This window comes from Melospiza georgiana, chromosome 28 (assembly GCF_028018845.1).
Source record: "Melospiza georgiana isolate bMelGeo1 chromosome 28, bMelGeo1.pri, whole genome shotgun sequence".
NCBI classification, from domain to species: Eukaryota; Metazoa; Chordata; class Aves; order Passeriformes; family Passerellidae; genus Melospiza; species Melospiza georgiana.
The window spans coordinates 6,020,098-6,044,623 of NC_080457.1; the positions used below are offsets into that span (position 1 = coordinate 6,020,098).

A 24,526-nucleotide genomic window follows, 5' to 3' on the forward strand; every position below is an offset into this window, starting at 1 on the left:
TTTGGGAGCGGCAGCACTTGCCAGTTTGGGCAGCCAGGAGCTGGGCAGGATGAGTCCCTGGTGAAGAGGGCCTGAGACATGGATGGCAGGTTGGGTCTGGGGGTGTGCAGAGCCAAACAGGATGTCACAGTCCTCTCTAGACAGTTAAGACTAATCTTCCTTTCCATGAAACACTCAGACACAGTCACAGGATGACACAGCGCAGCACATGGGGACAGGCAACCGTGTGGGCAGAAAGCCCCACATGATAGGAAAGGCCATATAGGCAGCATGTCCAAGCAGGAAAATAAGGAATTTGGATGCCCTAAAACTGGCTAATGGGGTCTGCAGTGAGATATGGCTCCAGGATCTGAAGCAGGGCAAGACTAGAGATGCCCAAAAACAGGTTTGGGGTTTGTATTGATGTCTCAGCCAAGGCACAGCCCTGTTTGATACTGCATGAGGGTTGATGGGCTTCTCCTAGTGCCCCTTGCCAAATCTTCATTTACAAGCCCTAGGAAGGGAGTTGGATCCCAGGTGGACAATGATCCCCACAGAGGAGGACAGCAGGATCCTCAAGATTGGTGGGGCAGTGTGGAGAAGCAAAGAGGAGCCAAAACTTCTTTTAAAGCCAAGGAAAGTCCCTAGGTCCTGAGGAAGAGTCTGTATTCTACCTCATTTTCACAAAAAAAATACCTCTTGTGGACAGCTGCCAGGTCTGGGGACAAGTGCTGTTATCCCATCTCCCAGCACAAGGCTGTGGCTCTTGTACAGCTCTGTCTATCTGTAGCCTCCAGAGTCTCCAGGATGTCGCTGCAGCTCTTGGCACTCACAAAAACGTGTATTCCACAGCTTGGTATTTCTGTGTGCTGGGTTGTCTTGACCCAGGGCTGTGTCATTATTGTCCCCAACCCCTGTCACCCAGTGGGAGAGAGCATCCCAGGGAAATTACTCCAGCCCCTCTCTCTCTCTTTTGCTCCCAATGTGTATTCTAAGTGCCTCAGTTTCCCCAGCTCTGACTACGACCCTGGCATTGCAGGGGAACAAGAGGTTTATAAAACACCTTTGAGAGACACCCAAGGGCAGTTCTTATGTTTCAGTGGGCCCAGTCCCTATGCAGATCCCAATCCCGGGATTTGTTCAGCACAGGATCAATTCCTGAGGACACAAAAAGGAAAAACAGTACAAGCGAGAAGAAAATCAGGTCCAAATTATGTGACCCCAGGCTGAGCTTCCCTCGCTTTGAGATGTCCAGGTTTGTATCCAAACTGGTTCCATCAGCTGTGCTTCCTGGCCGGGTCTCCCTCAGTTCCAGCTCTGCTTTAGCAGGGATATTCCCTCTCTGGTGAGGGAGCTGAGAACCCACACTTCCACAGCAGTGTGTATTTGCTCTATTTCTCCTTAAATCCTTGAACTCCAGCAGCTCAGACGGGGTTTAAAACCAGCTGCCTTTCAAGAGTTAATAAAAGGAAGGAGCGAGCAAGGTTTTGCAAGGAATTAAAGCCAGGCGGAAGAGCCTATGGGAAAGAGCCTGTTACGAGCCCCGAGGCTGCAGGTCAGCAGCGCCGAGGGAGGACTCGCTGCCAGGGTTTATGAGGTCCTTGTTTAAGCCGAGAGAGCGAAAACCTCATCAGGAGCTGGCGGCAGAGCGGGCGGGGACACTCCGGACTCCGAAGTGACGAGGCTGCAGTTTCCTCCGGCCATGTGTGTCACTCTCCCAGCCCTGTGATTCATCGCCCCAGCCGCTGAAAGCCTCCAGCGCCTCCCGAGCGCTGCCCATCGCTCCTGAGGGGCCGCTCCGAGCAGAGCCCCCAGCCCGCGGCTCAGGATGGATCCGCGCTCCGTGAGCCTCGGCATCCTCCTGCTCTGCGCCGCCGGCACCTGGGGTAGGTTCACTCTGTCGCTCTTTATAACCGTTTAGTGAGGATGTTGCCTGTTGCTTCTACAAATCCCAGGACTTTCTGCATTCCCAGGGTCTGTGATTTCACGGGAAAAGGAGCCGGCAGCCTGAGCTGCAGCGCATTCCCGCATAGGAAGCGCCGCTCAGGCCGGTTGGGCTTCGTCTGGGTCGGGGCTGGGAACTTCTGAGGGATGTTACAGGGTCAAGGCGTACATACTTTTGTGGGTTATTCTTACTGGATGTGGTAGATCTTACTGGATCTACCTACTCTGTGTTTGGCTCTGGTTACTGGTTTGTAATGCAAGGACTGGGGTGTGACTTGGGCTTCGTCCTTTATAAACAGAAAATTCCCTTGGAGAAATCACATCAGGTAATTCCTTCCTGTGTCAGTACATTTTAAGGGCGGGGGGGGGGGCATTTATGTCAACATTGCTGTCCTGTGTTATTTTTCTTGTGGTTTTTTTATGCTTTTCTTTAAGAAATCTGATTTCTGGCATCATATGATCTCAGGATAAATGTAGTTTGTATTTTTAAAAAGTTTTACAATGTCAGAAGTACAAAAAAAAAGCCTGGAAAAGCATTATCTCCTCCCCAGGTGTGTTCCTAGCGACTAGGCCTCAAGGGAAATCTAGAAACTGCAGTATGGTGATTTATAAATTGGTCACATTGTTTTCACAGCCAGACTTGGGGTTTGGGACAACATTGTTCTGTCTAAAGAATTCCAGACTTTAGTGAATTCCCAGGAACAGCCTGAGGCTCTGATCTGCTGCGGATGGAGCTGTCATTAGTCCAGGACATGGGATAACCCCTGCAAGAGTTAGAGTTCATAGAGCTGCAATTTGGGGCTGTGCAATATCTCTGGTGCCTGTGCTCGGTTTGGGGCATCCCATTCCCAGGAAGACGCTGGCAGGAAGGGAGAGGCTTGAAAGAAGAAACACCCCCAGAATGGTAGGGTGGGGATCTGCCAAGAAAGCCCATGTCCTTATCACGTAGTCAAGGGAAAGGCTGGAGGGGATGTGGTTTGTACCTTTATCAAGTTTCCTCAAATGTCTTTATCAGCTTTTCTCTGTGCTCATTCTTGCTCAGTTTGGCAAAGGGGGAAAACAAAGCGTGGCTGCTCCTGCACCACTTGGAGGTTACTCTGGTTGCAGACTGGGACTGAGTAATTTTCTCCAGTCAGGACAGGGTGATGCTGAGCCACAGACGTCTGGGGTGTTTCCCAGACATGGAACGTCTGGGAATTTCCTTGAATTCCCTAAATTCAGTCCCAGGCTGGATGGGGCTTGGAGCGACCTGGTCTAGTGGAAGGTGTTCCTGCTCTTGGCAGGGGTGGAACTGGATGGGCTTTTAAGGTCAGTTCCAGTCCAAACCAGTCTGGGATTCCCTGCTTTTATCTCTCTCAGGACCACAGCTCTGCCCAGCCCCAGGTGGGTGGCTCTCATCATCATGAGCAGTTTATCTCCCATTTCCTTGTATTTCAGGACTCCCATTTCCTTTTATTTCCAGGTTTTTTTTCATAAACTTTAGGATCTTTAGGATCAGCTCATTGTGTGAGAGCAGCTGCTATCATAATTTAAAAATGCAGGTTTTGTACTTGGGTTTATTAGCTGTTATGGCTAGGGAGAAAAGCTCCAAAGATAGGAAAAAAAGTCACTAAAAACCACAGAATTTGTTAGTGTAGGCTGTACTGGGATGGTGTAGACCTGCTCACAGCCAGGTAGTGTCCGAGTTTGGGAAGGACTCCAGCTGCAGCATCCTCCCCATCTTTCACATCCTTCACCTCCTCACATCCTCCACTTCCGCCCATCTGTGCTTTTGTTCCCACATCCTCACAAGGTCCCTGCTCCCACAAAACTCTTCCAACATGGCTTCCCTGCATCCAGCCATGCAACCAGTGCTGGGAATGCCAAAAAAGGAACATTTCCCCATGGTGGGGGTGTGCAGTTGCCTGCTCACAGCAGGACCAGCCTCATGTTTGGATGGTCATAACTGCCCACGCCCTGCTCCATCCAGCCCCATGGAAATGCAGCCAAGAATGGCCCTGTACAGTGCTGGAGATTTGTTCCAAGGAAGGGAAGGGTTCTCCATCCCCAGCAAAGTGTCTTGGTCATGGAGTGGTGGACATCATAGGGACCACAGGGCTGTGTGTGTCTGGGAGCAGATCCAGACCTCCAGAGACCCTCCAGGCAAAGCCACCAGCAATGCACGGTGGCATGATGTGACATGAGACCCCAGGGCAGCCTTGGGAATGGCAGCATCCCTCCCACAGGGACCTCCCAGCTGTAGCTCCACCTGATCCCATGTGCAGCTCCCCCGCCATGGCAGTGCTCTGCCTAGGTCTGTGGCCCTCATTCCAAAATCCACCAGAAGACTGGATTTACATCCCCAGCAAAGAGAGGGGACACCAGATAAAGGACCCTTGGGCTTTGGGGTGGCAGCAGAACGAGAGGAAAGGAAACCACCAGGGTCCAGGGCCTGCACACAGGCAGGAGGTAATTTGTACCAAATGGTGAGGAGCAGCTGAGCTCAGAGAGTCCTGGGGCTCCTTAGCCTCAGGAGGCACCCTGGGGCTCTGCCAGCAGACATAACCCTGGAATCCTCCACATGGAGTTTAGTGGAACCTCATTGAGACCAGGGTTAACACTGCACAGGGGAAACTGAGGCAGGGAATGGCTGAGGAACTGGGTCAAGTCACAGGGAAAACCTGTTTGAGGAAGGATTTGGATTGATGAGTTTCATGTCCCAGAGCCCTCATGGAGGCCTTGTCAGCTCTGCCCTTCCCCAGCAAGGTGGGTGCTGGGGCAGGGCCAAGTGACTAAACCAGATAAAGCCCACCATGAGGGGACAAAACCCACCCTGGCATTGAACAGGAGCCTGGACCAGGAGTGTTGCTGGTGGCACTCAGTGCTGTCACTGCCTGAGCAGAGCTGAGCAACCACAGTTATAAGCCAGCAGCTGGACATGGCCACTGCATGAGGGATGTGGCAGTGGAAAGCAGGGGCACCCCTGGCTTGTGGCATGTGGGTCCTTGGCACCTCTGCCCGTCCCTGAATGAAGGGCTGCCATATCAAAGCACCAGGGCTCCCCTGCAGATTTGGAAGCTGTTTCTGTGTTCGGGCAAGTGGCCCCGGGGTTGGCAGCTCTGAGCATTTAGTCCAGAGCACCTGGAGCTGCCAGGGCTGTCTGGGCAGTGCCTCCCTGCTTCCCTGAGGGCTGAGCTGGCTCCCAGCTCCACGGCACAGCACAAATCCATGGCACGTGCTCTGGCTGCAGCCACCGGCCCTTGGCAGGGCAGGAGGGATTTCACATGGACACGGCCGGAGCTGCAGGAGGTGGTGGTGTCGTTGGTTTCAGAGAGCCCTTTGCCTTCCCTCTTCCCAGCCCTGTCCACCCAAGGTTTAGTGCTGCTGCTGGCACCTTGCTGAGGTGCAGGAAGCACTGGAGACTAACTTGTCACTCTTCTGGCCAATGTTACATTTAAAATCTGTCCCATCCCCACATGGAGCCAAGTATTTCAGGGTATGATGAGAGCTCTGGCCGTGGGTGCTGCCCCAAAACTGGTGCTAAGCAAGGCACTTGGGCACAGCCTTTGGTTTAGTCTGGGACAAATGGGAACTGCAGGTATCAGAGGTGTGATGGGGACGCTCTGGGGCACATCCCCAAGCAGCTGCTGGCCCCTGGGACAGGCACAGCCTGGGACACCACCCTCAAATACGCACACAGGTGTGAACACGTGTGTACACTCCCTGGCTACATGCCAGGAGTGCACGGTGCCACAGTTCTGCTCAAAGATCTGATGATGTTGTTTCACCATTTCCTCTTTCTGCTTTGTGTTCCATTTCCTGTGGTTGTGGGACACTGCTCAGACAGCCCTGGGCAACCATGGGGGCACACAGGGCAGAGGGGAGGCCCTGGTGCCCACTGCTCCCCGCCAGCACCCCCAGGCTCCCCAGGCTGCAGCGTGTCCCAGCCAAGTGGGTTCTTGGCTGCAGTTTTCTCTGCCCAGGGAATCCTAAAGCTGCCAAGATGCTTGTGCCTGAGAGAGGAGGAGCCAAGGGTGACACCAGGCAGCGCTGTCCCAGCCACTTGTCACACCGGCCGTTGGCAGCAGGAACCGCAGGGCCTCCCACTCTGGTCTGTGCCAGAGGAGCTCCTCCTGCCCCGTGGCTCCACAGGCATTTTGTGGCCTTTGATTCCCCCCCAAAGGCTCACCAGCCTCTGACCTTCAGGACTGGTAGCAGCAGGCATCTCCCAGAGTCCCCACAGCCACTGACAGAGCCCGGGCTTTCCTGGGACATTGGTGCCAACCACCACCAGCACATTTCTGGACTTGTGCCCTTTCACTCCCCTCCTTTCCCTGGATTTGAAGCCGAGCCAAAATCAGCCACTGAGTTTAGTGTCTGCTCAAGATGTCAACAACACCCTGGATCAAGGTGATGGGAAGAGGCAGACAATCCCTGGCAGGGCTATGGGTGTCACTGTGTACCCTTGGGAATTCATCCTTTCCACTCCTGCTGCCCCAAAGCATCTGCAGGAGTGTCTGCAAGGATGCATTAACTCCCTGCCAGGGGGCTTCACTCCAACACCCATGTGATGCTGCAGGGGTGAGAGGACCTGTTGAGGAGCTGGCAGGTAGGGAATGATGCTCAGCCGTGGGCAAGATGAAGCCTAGCTCATACCAGGCCAGAGAGAGCAAAGAGACAACATCCAGGGTTTGCAGGTGGGAAAAGGGATAGAGAAGGGCCCTGGTGGGGCTCTGGCTGCTCAGAAGCTGGTGGCTGAGCACTCGTGTGAGTTTGGGTTCTGTGGGCTCTAATTGCTCTGTTTTGCTGTTTCAGGGGGCAACATCTGCACCACCCGTGGGGTGAACTCCTGCAAGCAGTGCCTGGCTGTCAGCCCCCTCTGTGCCTGGTGCTCTGCTGAGGTAAGAGCCGGGGGCTGAGCAGGGCCCTGAGAAGGGCAGGGGATCTAAAGGAAGGGAGGAACCTTTGGGATAAGTGTAGGTCACAGCCACAAGCTCAGTCTCCATCTGTTCCCACTGTATCTAAACAGATCCCTTGGTGGCACCTGGCTCAGAACCTCAGCTCAAGGCACTTGGTCAGTGGGCACCACTTTCTGCCCTGCTCCAAAAATATGCCCCTTCTTTGCGTGTGTTGGTGGGAGCTACATTGAGCTGGCTGGGAAATGTTGGTGTTTCCACTAGGAATTCACTTTATCTTTCAAATAATGTACATTTTAAAACTTGGTTTACTTTTGGTTTGCTTCTTGGAAACCTGTTGTAAAGCACTGACTGAAGGAGCCTAATTCCTAGAAGGGGTGAAACAGGAAGGGGGCCTGGAAGGCTTGCAAGGAGGAACTTAAAATACTCATCAGAAGTTAAAGGCTGGGTTTTAAAACCTTTTTCATTAGAAATAAAGGAAGAAGACAAGGTACCTGTTTTTGGTTACTAAGCTGAAGTGGATGGGAGTGCTGAGCTGTGGCTCTCAAATCATCCTGTTTGGGTAGGTGAGAGCCAAGCAGATCTGCCACGTTGCCCTCCAAAAATGCTGCCCCGGGGGTTAATCCATTGGGTAAGAGGAGGGAGTTTCCCAAGGGAATGGGAGAGAAGCCCCAGGGCAGAGCCAAGGGAGGTGATGAGGATGGGGAGAGGTGATGAAACCTTAAAGGCTTTCCTTGCTTTCTCCTTCTCTATCCTTGAAGACCCACTTCTGTCAGCTGCAGCTGTGCCCATAATGCCCGCTGAGACTTGGAAAGGACCTGGGGCTGCTGGATCATGCCAGCAATTGTCTGATGCTTTGGGATCGATGCACATCCAGAGGAGAGGCCTCTGGCTTGCTGTGCCCATCAGATCTGATCCTCGGGTGTGGTGTGAATAAAGATGTTTGTGCCCATCTTATCTCCCGCAAGGAGTGGCTGAAACATGCAGCTTGATAAGGGGCCTGGCTTCCCTCTCCATCCCCCCTCCGAGGGGAGTGGGCTGGGCTCTTCCTTCCCAGCCGCTGATCCTGGGCTGCACTGGTGGCTTGACGGTGCAGAGGGAACCGTGATGGGGTTTTTTCCTCCAGAACAGCAAAGGTTTCCAAAAAAGGAAATATTTCCAGTGCTGCTCTGAGCTGTGCTGCCGGGCAAGAGCGAGGGAGCCATCCTGCTGCTAGACCCAGCCCCCGGAGAGCTGGGCTGTGCTCTGTGCTCATCAGCTCTGCCTCCAACATCTGGACCATGTTGTCTTTATTTAGCAAATGAGGGTTTTTTCTGTGGGTTTGTTTAATTTCCCTAGGGTGGGGGAGGGTTCTGATACTGCACCCCCCCCCGTTTTTAAAGGGACAGTGCCCATATTCGTGCTCCTTCTGCTCCCACTACAGCCCTTTTCCACTCACACTGCCTTCCCAAGGAGCCTGTGGTGGTGACTTACTGCTGCTCCGTCCTGGTTTTGGATTGGAGAAGCATTTCATTGTGGTTTCTTGTGATCACTGACCCCGCCGAGCATTGATGCAGAGCAGAGTTGAGTTTTATTTATTTTTCAGAAACCTTGACCACTCTTACCAACAAATAGATGTTCTCATCTGCTTTTTTGGAAAAAGCCAGCCAAGCTGTAACACTGAGACAAATCTCTAAAATCCCTTTGGAGATTGTTGTGGCAGATCCTTCAGGGTCTCACCCACCCAAAATGTCACCCACTCTGGGTCTCTTGGAGGCTAGACTGGACCAGATTTGGATTTCAGAAAAGCTGCTGGAAGGGTTTAGCTTAATTTGTGGAGATGTCTGTGCTCTGACCACTTCCAAGAGCTGTCCTGCAGAGAAGCTGATGCTGCATGTGGTTGTGTCTCCGAGATGAAAACAGAGATGCCCTGGGGAATATGCAAATCCCCACAGGCTTCCGCCCTGGGAGCTCAGGGATGGAGCTGGCTCTGCCAGAGCCCTGCCTGCCCCTGCCCTCGCTAATCAGCTCTGGAGGCAGTGATTGGGATAAAATAATCAGGTTTCCCATTCTGAAGGGAGTGTGAGCAGATGTCTGCTCTGCAGTGGGACAGGGCAGGGAGAGCTGGTGAGCATCTCTGGGATGGCTGGGATGGGGAGGGTGCACTCACCTCCCTGTAGGGAGCTGGTGCCATCAGGGCTGTGCTGACAGGGAATGGGTTTCTCATGGATGAAATCCCTGTGAGTTTGTCACCAGCAAGCTTGGGCTGCCTCCAGGTCACTCCTAGCTAGGGCTGTGCCCCAGGTTTTGCGTCAGCAAAGTGGCAGAGCCCAGGGTCAAAAACAGACTGGGGGCTGCCAGGGCCTTGTAGCCAAATGTCCCACTTTTGTGGTAGTTTTTGTTGTTGGGGAGGCTCCTGTAAGTCTTCGGTCAATCACTATATTTAGGACTCCAAAGAAAGGGGAAGGATGCAGCCCTGGGGTTAAACAGTTTCTCCATGGAAATCTCACAGCAGGATTGATGCTGCTAATCCCATAAGGTGCCATGAGACCTCTGAGCTCCTGGGAGCTCCCTACGATCCCCAGGTACCTCTGAGCACCATGGTTAAAACCCACCTGCCCAGCATGATTTTCGCCCACCTATTTTTCCAGTGATTTCTCTGACTGGGACAGGAATGTACATGATGATTGATGGGATCTGGGGTGAACCAGCCACCCCTTCCCACAGCAGGGAGCCCTGTGGAGTAAGCTTATGGCTGGCTGGGTGTGAGGGAGCTGATTTGCAGGGATGACTCGTCCTCCTCTCTGCCAGCACACTGCCCAGGGTAGGAACACGCCTGCTGATGTATTTTTTGGCTATTGCTTGGCCACAGTTTCCAGAGGGCTGTGAGCCAGCCAGGGCCTCCTGACACCATTTGTGTTTTCCTACTCGTTTGCATAAAACACACAAATTCATCCCTGGGTTCAACCAGCCTGAACCCAGTTCAGGGCAGTTGATATCCTGCATGGGAACTTCTCTAGCAGTGGATTCTAGCATTCCAGGAGCAGGGAGGGCACTGAACCAGCCCCACCAGGACTTGTGCCACCTCCCTTTGCTGCAAGAAGAGGCTGTGGTGATCCTCTGCTGGAAGACTCTAATACAGAAAGATTTGGGCTGAGGGAGGGAGATAAAGAATCCCTTTGGAGGGGAGGGTGGGTGCTCCCTGAGCAGGAGCATGAGGCAGCAGATCACAGCAGTGTTGGGCTGGGAGAGAAATCCTTCCTATATTTGTCTTCATAAGCAACCAAAGGACTAGGAACCCTCCTGAATGTTCTGTGATAAGGACAAGGAACGAGAAGCTTTCTAGGAAAGGAGGGACAAGGCTGGAGCTCACCATGACTCCACATTTTGTGCTTCCTACTCCTGACAGGCTCTTCAAGGCTTCTCCCACAGCCCCAGTGCCTTTGGACTCTTTCTCTCCTTTTTTGGTGCTCCCTTCCCCAGTCGGCTCCATCCATTAGGAAGCTGGAGAGCTGGAGATAAGTCTGATCTACTTCCAGACAGGAACTGAGCACTGCTCTGTGCAATGAGCTCGCCCACAGTGGACACACTTCTTGCTCATGGCAGGATTTCTAAGGGCCCCTGTTGGAGAAATGGGGGGAAAGGTGATTTGTCTTTTTTCAAAGTAATAAATAATTTTAAAAGTCCCACACTGCCTCTACCCAGCTTGCTGTGTTCACATCCTGCCACACCCTCCTCTAGCCATCCCAGAGAGACAGGATTTCCTTTAAGCTCTGCCAAAACCCAGACCTAAGGCTCCAGCTGCTAGGAGTCAGGAGGAGGTTGGCAGGGCTGTGTTATCCATCATTCCTTGGCAAGGGCTGATGGGCTCCTGCAGGAGTTGCTGATCCCAAATCCCATCTGTCTGCTGCTTTTCTCAGGCAAGAGACCAAGTGCCCCAAGAAGCCTTTGATGCTTTCTGGAGTTAAGTGTGACAAAGCAGGAGTTCTCCAGGGAAAAGGTGGGGGGCCTTTCTCCTTCTCCCAGCATTGTCCTGGGAGGCTCCTGATGTGTCCCTGCCCCACAGGTCTGGGCACAGTCGAGCCCTCGCTGTGACCTGCACGCCAACCTCCTGCACCACGGCTGCAGGCAGGAGCACATCGAGTTCCCCAGCAGCAGCGTCACCATCCTGGAGGCCCGGCCCCTCAGCAACAAGGGCTCGGGGGGCTCTGCCACCACCCAGATGAGCCCCCAGAGGATACAGCTGAACCTGCGGCCAGGTAAGAGCCCCCAGACTGCTGCAGGAAGGGAATAACCCAAAGGGCTCAGGCACTGAGCGAGCCATCGCTCTGCCTCACTGGCCAGGGTGGCCTCATGTCCTTCAGGGCCAAGGCCAGGATGCCAGCAGCACAGAATCCTCCAGAACATCTCTGGTGGGCAGCTGAGCTCTCTCTCTGATAGCTGTGTTTGTTCTCTTGCCTCAGCCCTGAGGTATTTGAGGGGCAGGATAGGATGTGACTTAAACAATGGGGTATTTCATAAAGCTGTTCAGACCTGAGGCACTGCTGCTGTGCTCAGAATGCCTGAGTGGAAGTCAGCTCACATCTAACAAGCTGCGGAGCTGCCACCAGATCCCTGTAATATCCCAGGCTCTGCTCTGCTCAGCCAGGCAGGCTGGAGCCAGTTAACTGCTCTGGTCCTTTGCCAGCATCCAGGAGTTTCAAGGATGCCAGGCAGGAGACAAAACTATAGGGCACATGGCCTCTGTGCACATCCCTGGCGTCCTGCCCCATTGGAAGGACAGCAGGCAGAGGAATCCCCACACAATCAGGACATGGAGCTTCTAAGTGGCCCTTGTTCTCTGGTTCTAGAGGTTGTTGTCAGGAGGAAGGTGAGTATGCTGCTCTGAGTGCTGTAAATCCCTGTTCCTTGGAATAAAGAGGAGAGACCCCCAGCTTGATACCATCTCTGCCGAACCAAGAAGGTTTGGCATAAGTCATCTGCCTTGACTCATGAACCAATACCAAATCACAAAGGATACAAGCAGGACAGGTCACAGCTCATGTTCCACAAGCTCAGAATCCTCATGGTTTCAGCTCAATGAGGACAAACAGCTGCTTTCTGAGCACAAAAATGGGACCCCTGGCTCCCAGCACAGCTGGAGAGGGGATGGAGCTTTTCGGGCTGTCATAAATTTTGAAACTTTCTTCATCCTGAAAGAACATGGCATGCAGATTTAGACAGAAATGTGAAAACAATAATAATTTAAGCTCGGTTAAGGCCTTTTCTTCTCAACACGTGAGGTGTTCTGACAAGGCTGCAGCTGTGCCCTGGGTTATGTTTCAAAGAAACCCTTTCAAAAATCAGAAGAAAGGACCTGTGTCTCTTAAAAAGGGAGAAAGAAAAAGTCAACCCTAAGTGTTTTCAGCTTTTTTCTTTTTAATATGTGCAAAAGTCATCAAAACTGGGATGTTTCCCAGAAGGTTCTTTCTAAGAAGGTTTTTGTTTCAATGGAAAACGTTTCACCAAAATTTTCTCAGAAGGGGCTGGGAGAGCCAAGAGGAGAGGAAAGGAACGGGGATGGGGGAGGGAGCAGAAAATGATCAGAGTCCTTGGAAGCTCAGAGAAGTCCGAAGAAGTCTTGCAGCCTGCCTTGTGATCCCTTTAAGACCTGCTGCCCACACTCTGGGGGTTTCCCTTGCTCCATCCAGCTGTTCCTGTATGATATCTTGAGAGGTCAACCCTGGACAGGAAGATGTGCTCATGTCCCAGCACTGAGAGTTTAGGAGAACAGGAGACGTAACCCCCATCTGCCATAGAATTCCAGAACGGTTTTGGGATTGGAAGGAACCTTGAAGACGATGCTGTTCCACTTCCTGCCATGGGCAGAGACACTTTCCACTATCCCAGGTTGCTCCAAGTTCAATCCAACCTGGCCTTGGACACTTCCAGGGGGTACACAGTGCATCTTCTATGCAAGCACCTGACTAAGTGCTTTGCCCTTCTGTCTAAGGGTAATGTTCTCCTCCTAAAAGCTTTAACCATCCCCTTGGGTTCCTGCTGATCCCTCCCCCCTAATCCTGTGGTGAGCCCCCCTGCCCCTGCCAGGAGACGAGGTCTCACTCCACTGCCCTGTCACTTTGCAGATGACTCCCAGGTCTTTCATGTCCAAGTGCGTCAAGTGGAAGATTACCCTGTGGACATCTACTACCTCATGGACCTGTCTAACTCAATGAAGGACGATCTGAGGAACATCCAGAACCTGGGCACAAAACTGGCCAGTGAGATGCGTAAGCTCACCAGCAACCTACGCATCGGCTTCGGGGCCTTTGTGGACAAACCCATTTCCCCCTACATGTACATATCTCCTCCAGAAGCCATCAAGAACCCTTGCTATGAGTAAGTCCAGGTTGAGGGAGTCCTGTAAGGGCCAGAAGTTGATGGGACACCACGACAATGTGGCTGGAAATCCACATGAGTTGGTGAAGAACTCATAGAAAGGACCTGTGTTTGAGAGGTTCTTGAAAGGTTGTCTCCTAAGGGAAGGACAACAGGCTGGAAAAGGGAAAGAGTGTGAGGAAGAAGGAATGGCAGAGGTATTAGGAACTGAATTCATCCCCATTCCCTGTTCCTCTGTGCTACTAGGAGGGGGGTAGGCACAGAAGTAACGTTGAGCCTGGGAGGAAAAGAGGGGAGTGGAGAAAGTGGGTGCCTGATTCTGGACAGTGTTTAAACCTCAGTGTAATCTGTGTTCTGCCGGCACAGGGAGGAGGAGCAGGTCTAAATTAGAAATATCATTATCAAGGGAAAGCTCTTGAGAGAAAAAATTTGCATCATGTTTTCAAAAGAAATGTTGAGGCTGGAAGAAAATGACTCCTAAAAATCCCAGCAGGACTGAGGCTGGGAGCTGACCTGAGCCCAGCATCCCTACAACATTAATTTTATTTAAAAGGTCCTTCACCAGCCTCAGGCTCCTGGGGAGCATTGGGTCCCTCCAGCACATCCTGGGCAGGACCATGGGATGTGGGATGGCTGTCGGGCAGGGATGGGAGCTGGAAGAGCCCGATGAGCCCTGTGCCCTGAGCGCTCTCCTCCCACAGGATCGGGGGAAACCTGCCTGCCCATGTTTGGGTACAAACACGTCCTGTCGCTCACGGATGAGGTGACTCGCTTCAACGAGGAGGTGCGGAAGCAGAGTGTCTCCCGGAACCGCGATGCTCCTGAGGGCGGCTTCGATGCCATCATCCAGGCCACCGTGTGCGATGTAAGGGGCAGGAAGGCCTGGATAGTGTCAGGACAGGGTCACCAGGCTGGGCCAGGCGGGTTGGCAGGGACCAATCAATCCTTCCCAGACATGATCATAAGCCTTGTTGAGTTGTTGTAAGACACCTTTGGCTGGCTGGATGTTGCAGCTGGGTGCTGAAACAAACCCAGGCTTGTAGAAACTCAGTTTACCTCAGGTGGAAGGGCTTCAGGCTAAGGTGGGGAGGAAAAGGAGATGGATTCTGTTGGAGGGTTTAATCCAGAGTTTTATTCCATGGTCACAGATATCTGAATCTTAGTAACAGCTCCAACAGAATACTCGAGCACATGGTCCTGGCTGAATTTAAGCCCAGGGACAGGGAGAGGGGAAGGGACAGGTGAGCACCAACCAGGTGGGAGGAGGAGGGTCTCAGGGGAGGAGGGACACACAGACAGGCCAATGACCCCAGGCCTGAATTGCATCCTTTGAACCTGACCAACCACACGATGGCCTTGCTGGAATATTAAGACTGATTGACAGCCCAGCAGGGGGCAAGGGGGAAGGGGAAGAGAGATATTGCCACACCTGGGAAGGGACTGGGAAGTCTAAAACAGGAAATTGCAACACACTTTGCAAATTGCAACGGTTGTATGACTGATTTCTGGAGAAGGTGAACATTCAAGTGAGACATTTCCAGCCAAGGGAAGAGGAGGACTCTCATGAGATCATGGTAGGGGAGAGGAGCAGAGCAGGTGCTCGAGAACAATCCCCTGTCAGCCCTGCAGTGACCAGTCCAGAAAGGACAACACTTCCTATGCCTTCACCTTGGTTTTGCTGGAGGTCTTGCATCCCTGAGTCATTAACCATGGTGATTAACACTCTAACCGATTAAACTCATCTTTCACCTACAAGCAGCCCACGCCCCCTTCCAGACTCCACGTTCCCCCAGCACTTCCCTGCGAGAGCAATTGCCCTGGTTTCCTGTGCAGAGGTTGGCTTCTACAGCCAAGCCGTCACCCCCTGGCACAAAGGCAGCAGTGGGGTGTGGGCGCATGGGGCTGCCCTCAGCATGTGCTGACACACGACTGGGAGCTGCCTTTCACTGCAGGAAAAAATTGGCTGGAGGAATGATGCTTCCCATCTGCTCGTCTTCACCACGGACGCAAAGACCCACATCGCACTGGACGGGCGGCTGGCTGGCATCGTGCAGCCCAATGATGCCCAGTGCCACATCGACAAGGATAATTTCTACTCTGCCACCACTACACTGGTAAAGCCTGACCCAGGCATGGGGTTGTGGAGCCCAGAGCACCTGTTGGGTCCCCATGAAAGGTGTTTCAGCCATGGTTGGAGAGCATGATGGGGACCAAGGTGGGAGGGTGTACATGTTCCTAGGCTATAGCTCTCCTCTTCCCCAGGACTATCCCTCTCTGGGCCTGATGACTGAGAAACTCTCACAGAAGAACATCAACTTGATCTTTGCTGTGACAGATACAGTTGTTGGCCTCTACCAGGTACCAGCTGCAAAGCCACCCTCCTGGGGGTCTGGTGGGCCATGGGTGGCTGGACATGGCTTGGTGGTCTGTCCTATCAAAGCTCGCATGTTTCTGGACAGGGTTTCACCCAGCCATGGCACATTTACCCATAACAAACAGACCTTGTTTTTGATACTCCTACAGAACTACAGCGAACTGATCCCAGGCACAACCGTGGGCACCTTGTCCAGAGACTCCAGCAACGTCCTGCAGCTCATAGTGGACTCCTATGGGGTGAGTGTGCAGTGTGATGGCCCCACAACAGCCACTGCTTCCCACTGCCAACAACCCACAGATTTGTCAGCTCCCGCAGTCCCAAGCATCCTCCTTGGAACAGCTGTGAGCATCTGCCTCCACCCATGTGTGCAGGCACCCCGAGGGTGGGAGATCACTATGTTCACTGCCTGTCCTTTCCTGTCTTGAAAACTTTTCCCCGTAGAGAATGACACAGCTGAGGCTTGAGAAAGACTTGGGGCACTTGGCTCCTTTTCCATGTGCATGGGAGCATCACAGTGGTGCTGGGGGCAGGGGAGGATGCCACCAGGGCTAAGCCCTGCCCCGCCTGTGCTGTGTCTTCATCAGTCCTCTCTCCTTCCCTAGAAAATCCGCTCCAAAGTGGAGCTGGAGGTGCGTGACCTCCCTGAAGAGCTGTCCCTGACCTTCAATGCCACCTGCCTCAACGACGAGGTCATCCCTGGGCTCAAGTCCTGCATGGGGCTCAAGATCGGGGACACGGTGAGGATCCCCCTCATGGGCTTGGCTTTTCTCCCCTCCATGTAGCAGCACTGCCAGGTCATCTGCTGCTCTGCACCAGCACCATCCCACGACCCCCCAGGGGACACGGACCCTGGAATCTCAGCACTAGAGAGAGAGAGCGGTCCAGCAGGGTGGGTGCAAGGAGGAGAATGCTTTTTTGAATCTGCTGGGTGCAAACTCTGTAATCTCTCTAGCTCAGCCTGGGCTGCTGCCCACAGGGCATGGAAACATGGAATCATTTGGGTTGGAAAAGCCCTCTAAGACCATCAAGTCCAACCACTAACTGATCTCTGACAGGTCCACCACTAAACCATGTCCCTGAGCACCATATCTACAGGTTTTTGAACACTTCCAGGGACAGTGATTCTACTTCTTCCCTGGGCAGCCGGTGCCAGAGCCTGACAAACTTCTCAGTGAAGAAATTTTTCTTAATATTGAACCTAAAATTTTCCTGGTTGCTGTGGCAAGCACATTATCTAGCCCACATTGTGCTGGGACAGCTTTGATAAACTTTGATGAGCCCAAAGAGACCTGGTGGCTCCTTAAGCTGGGGCATGGACTGGAGCAGGTACTGACATCCAGACACGCCTTTGCCCTCCAGGTGAGCTTCAGCATCGAGGCCAAAGTGCGGGGCTGCCCCCAGGAGCAGCAGAAATCCTTCACCATCAAACCTGTGGGCTTCAAGGACAGCCTGACGGTGGTGGTGAACTTCGACTGCGAGTGCTCCTGTGAGAGCCACGCCGAGAGCAGCAGCCCATCGTGCAGCCACGGCAATGGCACTCTGGAGTGCGGCGTGTGCCGCTGCAACGCCGGGCGCCTGGGCTCGCACTGCGAGTGCTCGGAGGAGGAGTACAACCCCTCCCAGCAGGACAACTGCAGCCCCCGGCCGGGCCAGCCCCTGTGCAGCCAGCGCGGCGAGTGCATCTGCGGGCAGTGCGTGTGCCACAGCAGCGACTTCGGGAAGGTGACGGGCAAGTACTGCGAGTGCGACGACTTCTCCTGTGTTCGCTTCAAGGGCCAGATGTGCTCGGGTGAGTGCTGGGCTTGGGGCTGTTTAGGCTGCCTGAGATCCTGGGCAATGGGGACGCCAGTCATTTTGGGGCTTGTCCTGTGAGTTGTCCCCACCTCTGACTTGTTCAGCTGTGAATCTCCCTGCACCAGCCCTGCAAGGGGAATTATTACCTTTCTGGCCACTGATATCACCTCCTGTGCCTGAGAGCTGCGAGTGGGGATGGGCTAGAAGGTTAAAAAGGAGGCCTGGTGGGGACCAAGCGAAGCAGCTCTGGGGTGTACAGAGCAGGGACCTTGCTTGAACCATACAGCTGAAACACATCAGAAGTGCTGCTCTGCAGAAGGAAACCCTAGGGTGGAGGGGGATGGGTGGGGAGAGGTGGGTTTTATCATCCACCCAGTTCTGGGAGACTTCATATTGGCAAAAGTGGGGGAAGTAAAACCTCCTTCCTTGCTGGCCTTACAACATCTCCCCTCCTTAATATTCATCTCTGCCACATGCTCCCAGACTCCCCCTCTCCAGTCCAGCTACTCTCAGTACTGGAAACAGAGGACCAGGTCCTTGGGTTCTCTGGTTCTTCTCCCAGGGAAGAAGCCCTCCCGCAGAAACCCCAACCCAACAGCAGTTCCAAATGTCCTGATATGCCAGGGCCTCTTACCCACCAGGAACCTTAATTTGAGGTTCCTTCCACCCACATCTCCAGTAAACACTCAATGTCTGAGTGAATTGCAGTGCTCTGCTCATCTCATATATTTAAGGGATGTGAGAGAGATGACAGTGCATAGGAATGAGGCATGAAACTGTGGCACATTGTCTTCAGGAGCAGAGCACCCCAAAACTGACTTAAGGGGGGAATGGGAGAGGGGTAGCCACTCCCATTCCTAACCCTAGCCTCCCTCTGTAAGCCCAGGATAGGTGGCTACTAACAGAGTGCCAGAAAAAGATGCCACTTCCCTGCTGAAATCCCAAAAATACCCAGGAGAACATCAGTGGCCAAAGCTGATTCCACTCCTGGAGTCCAGCCTGGATGAGATGAAACCTGGGGCCAGATGACACTCAATTCTTGTTCCCTGATGTCCCCAAATTGAGTTTTTGAGATCCCACCTGCCCCTCAGGCCAACTTCATGGCTCACACTGCCTCTGTGCTGCTCAGACTGATCCTTTATCTTAGCAGCCTGCTGATAAATGAAGTGGAAACGCTGGGTTTCCCCCACCCTGAGTAGTCAGTGTCCTCAAGGATCCTGTTCCTGTTTGAACAGGGGCTGCAGGTCCCCAGGGTGGATGAAGGGCAATGATGAAGAGCTGCTCCTGGCCAGGGTGGGCTGTTAATTAACCTGAACTCTCTGATCCTGTTGAGCCACTTCTCCCCAGCCTACCCATCTGTTTCCATGCCTTGTCACCCAGCGTGGCACTATTTTCCTGTGACTCACCCCTAGTTCCTCATTAATGGGGTTATACATTTATTTCACATGCCGGTGCCTCCAAGGGCATGGCTGGGACAGTGCCCAGCCGATCCCCTGCCGGGAGCAGCATTCCCAACGTGTCCCTCCCACTGTGCTCAGGGCTCAGGACAGGTCAGCGCCTGCAGGTCCACAGGGTTTCCACCACTTGCTGTGTCTGGTCTTTGAGCTGAAATAAACCACAATCCAAATAGCTCCAGGGTTTGGCAGGATTTGAGCATGCCTGTCTGTCTGTCTGACTAAACCAGTCTCAGTGAACGTGTGTTGGGCTTTTCCCAGCAGTCAGCTTTCCCTGTCTGGTCCAGGCCTGAGGAAGGAGTCAGACTTGGGGGCTTTGACCAGATGTCCTGATTCAATCTGAAATGCAAAGCCACAGAAAGAACTTGACTTGCTCAGAGACAGATCTGACAGAGCATCTCCAGTTACTGCTGCTGGAGCTGGGACAGCTCAGCCTGAAATGTGGGAGTTTGTTCTTGCTTGGGTGGGATAAGAGGAGTGTTGGGCACATGGTGAAGGTCTGGGTTTGGTGTGAGCTTCTCACACCTTGCACTGTCCCATCCCAAGGACAGTGCAAAGGAGTCGTCCCAGGTGGCTGGTCTGCCTTGCAGTGCCCACAGAGGATGAGTTGCACCTCTGGGTCATAGGCATCCATATGGGGAATTGCTGACAGGCTCTGTGGAGATACTTAGAGTTCTGATGCCTTTTGGTTGTCCCCAGGCCATGGGCAGTGCAGCTGTGGGGACTGTGTGTGCAACTCAGACTGGACAGGAGACTACTGCAACTGCACCACGCGCACCGACACCTGCATGTCCAGCAACGGGCTGGTGTGCAGCGGCCACGGCTCCTGCGTGTGCGGCCGCTGCGAGTGCACCCAGCCCGGCTCCTACGGAGACACCTGCGAGAAGTGCCCCACCTGCCCCGACGCCTGCACCATCAAAAAGTGAGAAAGGGCAGAGGACCGAGACAGGTCATACCTCAGTGTGGACTGGCAGACAGCTGGGATAGGTCATATTCAGTGGAATGCAGGGGAGCTGGCAGAGAGCTGAGAAGGGTCATATCCCATCATGGAGCTGGCAGCACTGGTGGCAGGAGCTCTCACTATCTGCAGCCCAGTAGGGTTGGGACTGCTGTGATTTCCACAACCTGAAACTAAAAGGTGTGACAGTTGCCTGAGGAGAGCCTGGAAAAGCTCATGGTACCTCCCTCCTCTTCCACAGGGATTGTGTGGAATGCAAGAAGTTTGAGCGGGGAAAGCTGGCGGAGCAGCAGTCCTGCAGCCGCATGTGCCGTGACGAGATTGAGACGGTGCAGGAACTGAGTAAGAGGAGACCCAACCCCTGTCCTAATATGTGGAAACCCAGGGGCTGCATATGCCACATGCTTTCCCTGTGTGTATGCACCCCTCAGCATGGGGACTCTGAGCATCTCCCTCTGGCAGGTGACAGGGGCAAGGATGCTGTGAACTGCACCTATAAGGATGAGAATGACTGTGTGATGAGGTTCCAGTACTATGAGGACTCCAGTGGCAAGTCCATCCTCTATGTCATCGAGGAGCCTGGTAAGACCCCGCTGCCATGCTTAGGCTGGGGACTGCAGAATGTACTGTGCTGGGTTTCTGTGCTGACTGGGGGCGGGGAGGGGTGGATGTTGCATTCCCTTTGTACCTCCCACTCCAGCCAGGCTCATGGGGCACCACAGCTGGGGGCTGAGAGGGATTAAAGAACTTCTTTGTCCCCTGCTCCGTGCCAGCAGGCCATGATTTCCTGCCTCTCAGGTATCACATTTCCTAAGTTATTTCATCCCCTCATTGAAACCAAGGATGGGGGTTCAACCTTTCTACCGCCCTCATCCTGTGTTTGACTTTGTGGGGGTGATTTTTCTTGGGAAGCAGTTAGGAGGCTCCCATCAGCAGCCCTGGGGTCTCCACTGACCTCAGCTGAGCCTGGGGCTGTGTGGCTGCAGATCCTTCAGAAGCAGGACCAGGAAGGCAGCCACCAGCTCTCACTGCAGCTGTCTGCCATGGGCAGGGCACAGCCCACACTTCCCAGCCCCACAGCCAGATGGGAGAGGAGAGGCAGGGCGAAGGCTGGGGTGGCCACATGGCCTAGGGCACTGTGCAGGGGGAGCAGGAGCTGCAGAGTCTCACACTGGATCTCCCTGCCCTCATTTGCCAATTCAGTGTTGGCGCACAGCCAGAGGTGGGGGGGGGGGTGTGTCAGTGGGCTGGTGGTTTGGGGCAAACTTCACAAGCACAAGGACTTGGTCTCTGGTGTCATCCTCCACTGCAGGTGGGACCTGTGATGCCCCTGATCTAGCTCCAGGCTTGGGTGCACACCCCCACCCCACAGACAGGTACTCGAGTGCTTGGGCACAGATGCCCCATGGATGGGATCCTCCTTCACAGAGCGGGCTGTGCTCAGGGTAGAGGCTCCTGCTTGCTGGCAGAGGAGGATGATGCCCTCCTGAGACCAAAGGAGCTCCATGTACACATGCCCAGGTAGCCCCAGAGCTGCTTTAAGCTGCCCTGGGGGTGCTGAGCTCCCCGCAACCCTGCCCTCCTCTCTGCTCCAGACTGTCCAAAGGGGCCAGACGTCCTGGTGGTCCTGCTCTCGGTGACAGGTGCCATCCTGCTCATCGGCCTTGCTGCTCTGCTCATTTGGAAGCTCCTCATCACCATCCATGACCGCCGTGAGTTCGCCCATTTCGAGGAGGAGAAGGCCAGGGCCAAGTGGGACACGGTGAGGAGCAGGATTGGGTGTGCTGGGCAGGAGTCCCAAAACCCCACAGACTCTGCCTTGAGGGATCCAGATCCCAGTGCTCCTGGCATGGGAGCCCAGCTGCTGTCTGTTGCCCCATGACATGGTCCTTAAGAGCCAGCTTGTCCCATTCCTCTCCAAAGCCTGGGATAGTGTCCCAGGCAGGACTCAAGGTGACACTGCCAGCCAGGACACCCCTTCCCTGAGCCTGCTGTGGTCCCAGGGGCTGTGCACAGGTGATAGGAGATGTCCTAGGTTATTTTCACCCCTCCAGCATATCCAAAGCACTTGTCAGCAGCATGACCCCCTTACTCACTGCTCACAGCAGTGTTTTCATCCCATGAGTGAGGCAGGAGGTCCCTCCTGCCACAAGATGCTGGAAAGCATGAGGAACCCCGAGCACAAGGGAGGGGGCTGGGGCAGCACTGATACCTGTCCCCCACCTCTCCTCCATCTCCTAACCCCCCACAAAGTGAAGGGATGGTGTGGGATGGGATGGGATGGGATGGGATGGGATGGGATGGGATGGGATGGGATGGGATGGGATGGGATGGGATGGGATGGGATGGGAGGCTCTTTCAAAAAGTCTCTCTCCTCCTGAGCTCCTGCTGCTTTTCCTTTCCTCCACAGCAGCTTTTCCCTATTCTGCCCCATGAAACCTTATGGGGAGCCATTAAACTGCTCATCCAAAGCCTTGGGTGAAGACAGGGATCCACAACTCCATGCTGAGACAGTGCCTCAGTTACCCCAGATGTTAAGCAGAACAAATGCTGATGCCAAGCACAAAGTGATGATGCTCTTTTTCATCTTCTTTCTTCCTCCAGACCCACAATCCTTTATATAAAGAGGCCACATCTACCTTCACCAACGTTACATACCGTGGGAACATGTAAGGATGCCACATCCAGCACTGGCCATGGGATCAGCTGATGATCCATGGGATCTCCTGGAACCCAGTTTACAGAAGAGCTTGTTTGTGTCTGGCTGTGTGAATGACTGCATGTGATTTAACAAGTCTCTGACTGACTCCAACCCCTATTGTGTGTCACCCCACTGTAACTGCAGGGACGTGCTTTCCACGGCAAACCTCGGTCCTTACCTCAGCAGGTTGCTCACAAGGCCACCGGCCCCCCATACACTGAACACAGAGAAATGGGATGATCTCTGTCAGTCTGTGAACTCTTTGGTGCTCATCAGGCCATGGGCATTTCAGGAGCAACTGCTTGAACCACATGCTGAGCTGTGCTCTCCTCCACAGTGTGTGCTGGTGAAGTTCTGCCCACTTGGAGTCCCCTTCTCAGCTGGCCTCGGTCTCTCTGGGCACAGGGACCTTCTCCTTTGGGACAGGGCAGCTGCCAGCAGGCAGGAGCCATCACTGGCTTTGGGGGTTCAGGACACTGCTCGAGCAGCCCAGCAGCTCCTTTCTTCTTGCAGCCATATGTCACTGGTGCTGCTGTGACCCAGGGTGGTGAAAAGCTGTGCTCCGCATAACAGTGCCCTCCCTCCAATGCATTCACAGCTCCCTCCAATGCATTCACCTGCCAATTCTGTGTAGCACCAGCTGTGCTGGTACCAGCTGCAGCCTGGCTCAGCCCCTGGGATGGTGCTGAGCTCCTCCTGCCTGCCTCTGCTGTCCTCATGCCACAGTGCACATGGATGCGCAAGCAGCTGCTGCAGGAGGGTCATGACACCTCTCTCCCCTTACTGTGTTTTTTGAACTGTGTAACTGCACCACCCCTGGACTTGTGTGTGCTCAGGGTTCCAGAAGAGCAGGCAGGGATGAGGCTATGTCCTGCTGCCTGGGCTGTGTGTTCCCGTGGAGGAAAACAAAGAGCTGTCCCAGGGGCAGTGCTGGGCTGTAACAGTGCTGCAGCCTGGTCCCTGCCCTGCCAGAGCACATGGCTCAATTCCCCTCAATTGCCCCAAAAAGCAACAGTGACCTTGCTCCCATTGTGGGGTTGGCCCCAACGGCCCCAGCAGTGTGTTGGCTGAGCTGGTGGTGGCCCTGTGTCCCTGTTCCCTGGCTGGCCTGTCCCAGCAGTGTGGGAGCAGGGGCAGCAGTTGGTGCTGGGTGGGATTTGGGGCTGAGCCCTGGAGGGGGGCCAGGGATGGATGGGCAGCACCAGAGTGCCAGTGATTCACATGACAAAAATAAAAATGATAACAAACAAACAAAAACCAGGAAAAAAAAAAAAAAAAAACAAACACCACTCGGACTATTATCAGTGTGGTCCCCAGCCTGTGCCCAGGTTTCTGCTCTGAGGGCAGTCCCTAACGCCCCAGCAGAACTAGGGGAGCTGGTTTGAGATGAAATGGGTTGACAGATGGCAGAACCAGGGCAAACAGGGCTGTGGGATCCCCATGGGGGTCTCTGCTCTGTTACTGGTTCCCTCCTTAGGGTCAATAACAAGTTGGGGGGCACAAGGTGGGCCAAAGTCCACTGCAGACTATGGTACTGGCAGCACTTCACTCCCATGCAAGAGGAGTGAACCCCAGCATGAAACATCCTCTTTGCTTGGGTCTCTGACACCCCATACATGCCCCGTGCTACCAGGTGCTCCCAACCCACACTATATTCAGGCACCTTGGGCAGTGTTCAGTGTCCCCAGCTGTGCCAGGTAGGGGCTCAGTGGGTGATTCCAGCACCCAAGTGGAATCTGGGCTTGAGTGGAGTTAGGCCCAGCTTGGTTTGGCCCCCAGGCTGATCATTTTGTCTGCCAGTGGGCTCAGGCAAAAGCAGAGCCTGAAGAAGCAGGATGAGCTCCCCTCAGGCTGCCTGGGGCTGCTTCCACTGGAGAAGCTCCAACGGTTCCACATATGCTATTCAGGCAGGAGACTTCCATTTTCCATGGAGCTGTGGAATGAGGCAAGACCCCAGTTTATCCCAGTTCACTGCCCTTGATGCCAGGGGGCACGGCTCTTTGCAGGATCAAGCCCATGACCACGAGGAGCAGCTGTTGGGAGCCGGGAGTGACTTTTCCCCCCAAA

At 54.0% G+C, this 24,526-nt stretch overlaps 1 protein-coding gene across 1 annotated transcript; it reads left to right on the top strand.

The window, feature by feature from the left end:
* The first annotated feature begins 1,784 nt into the window (after positions 1 to 1,784).
* On the top strand, positions 1,785 to 23,581 carry ITGB3 (integrin subunit beta 3). Its single transcript, XM_058041970.1, is given in 15 exon segments — positions 1,785 to 1,865; positions 6,718 to 6,803; positions 10,864 to 11,056; positions 12,923 to 13,179; positions 13,861 to 14,040; positions 15,128 to 15,289; positions 15,438 to 15,533; positions 15,699 to 15,788; positions 16,155 to 16,289; positions 16,912 to 17,341; positions 19,500 to 19,722; positions 20,000 to 20,100; positions 20,221 to 20,340; positions 21,354 to 21,520; positions 22,363 to 23,581. Coding segments are annotated over 15 exon segments (2,367 nt in total). The 5' UTR covers positions 1,785 to 1,807; the 3' UTR covers positions 22,432 to 23,581.
* The last annotated feature ends 945 nt before the right edge of the window (positions 23,582 to 24,526 follow it).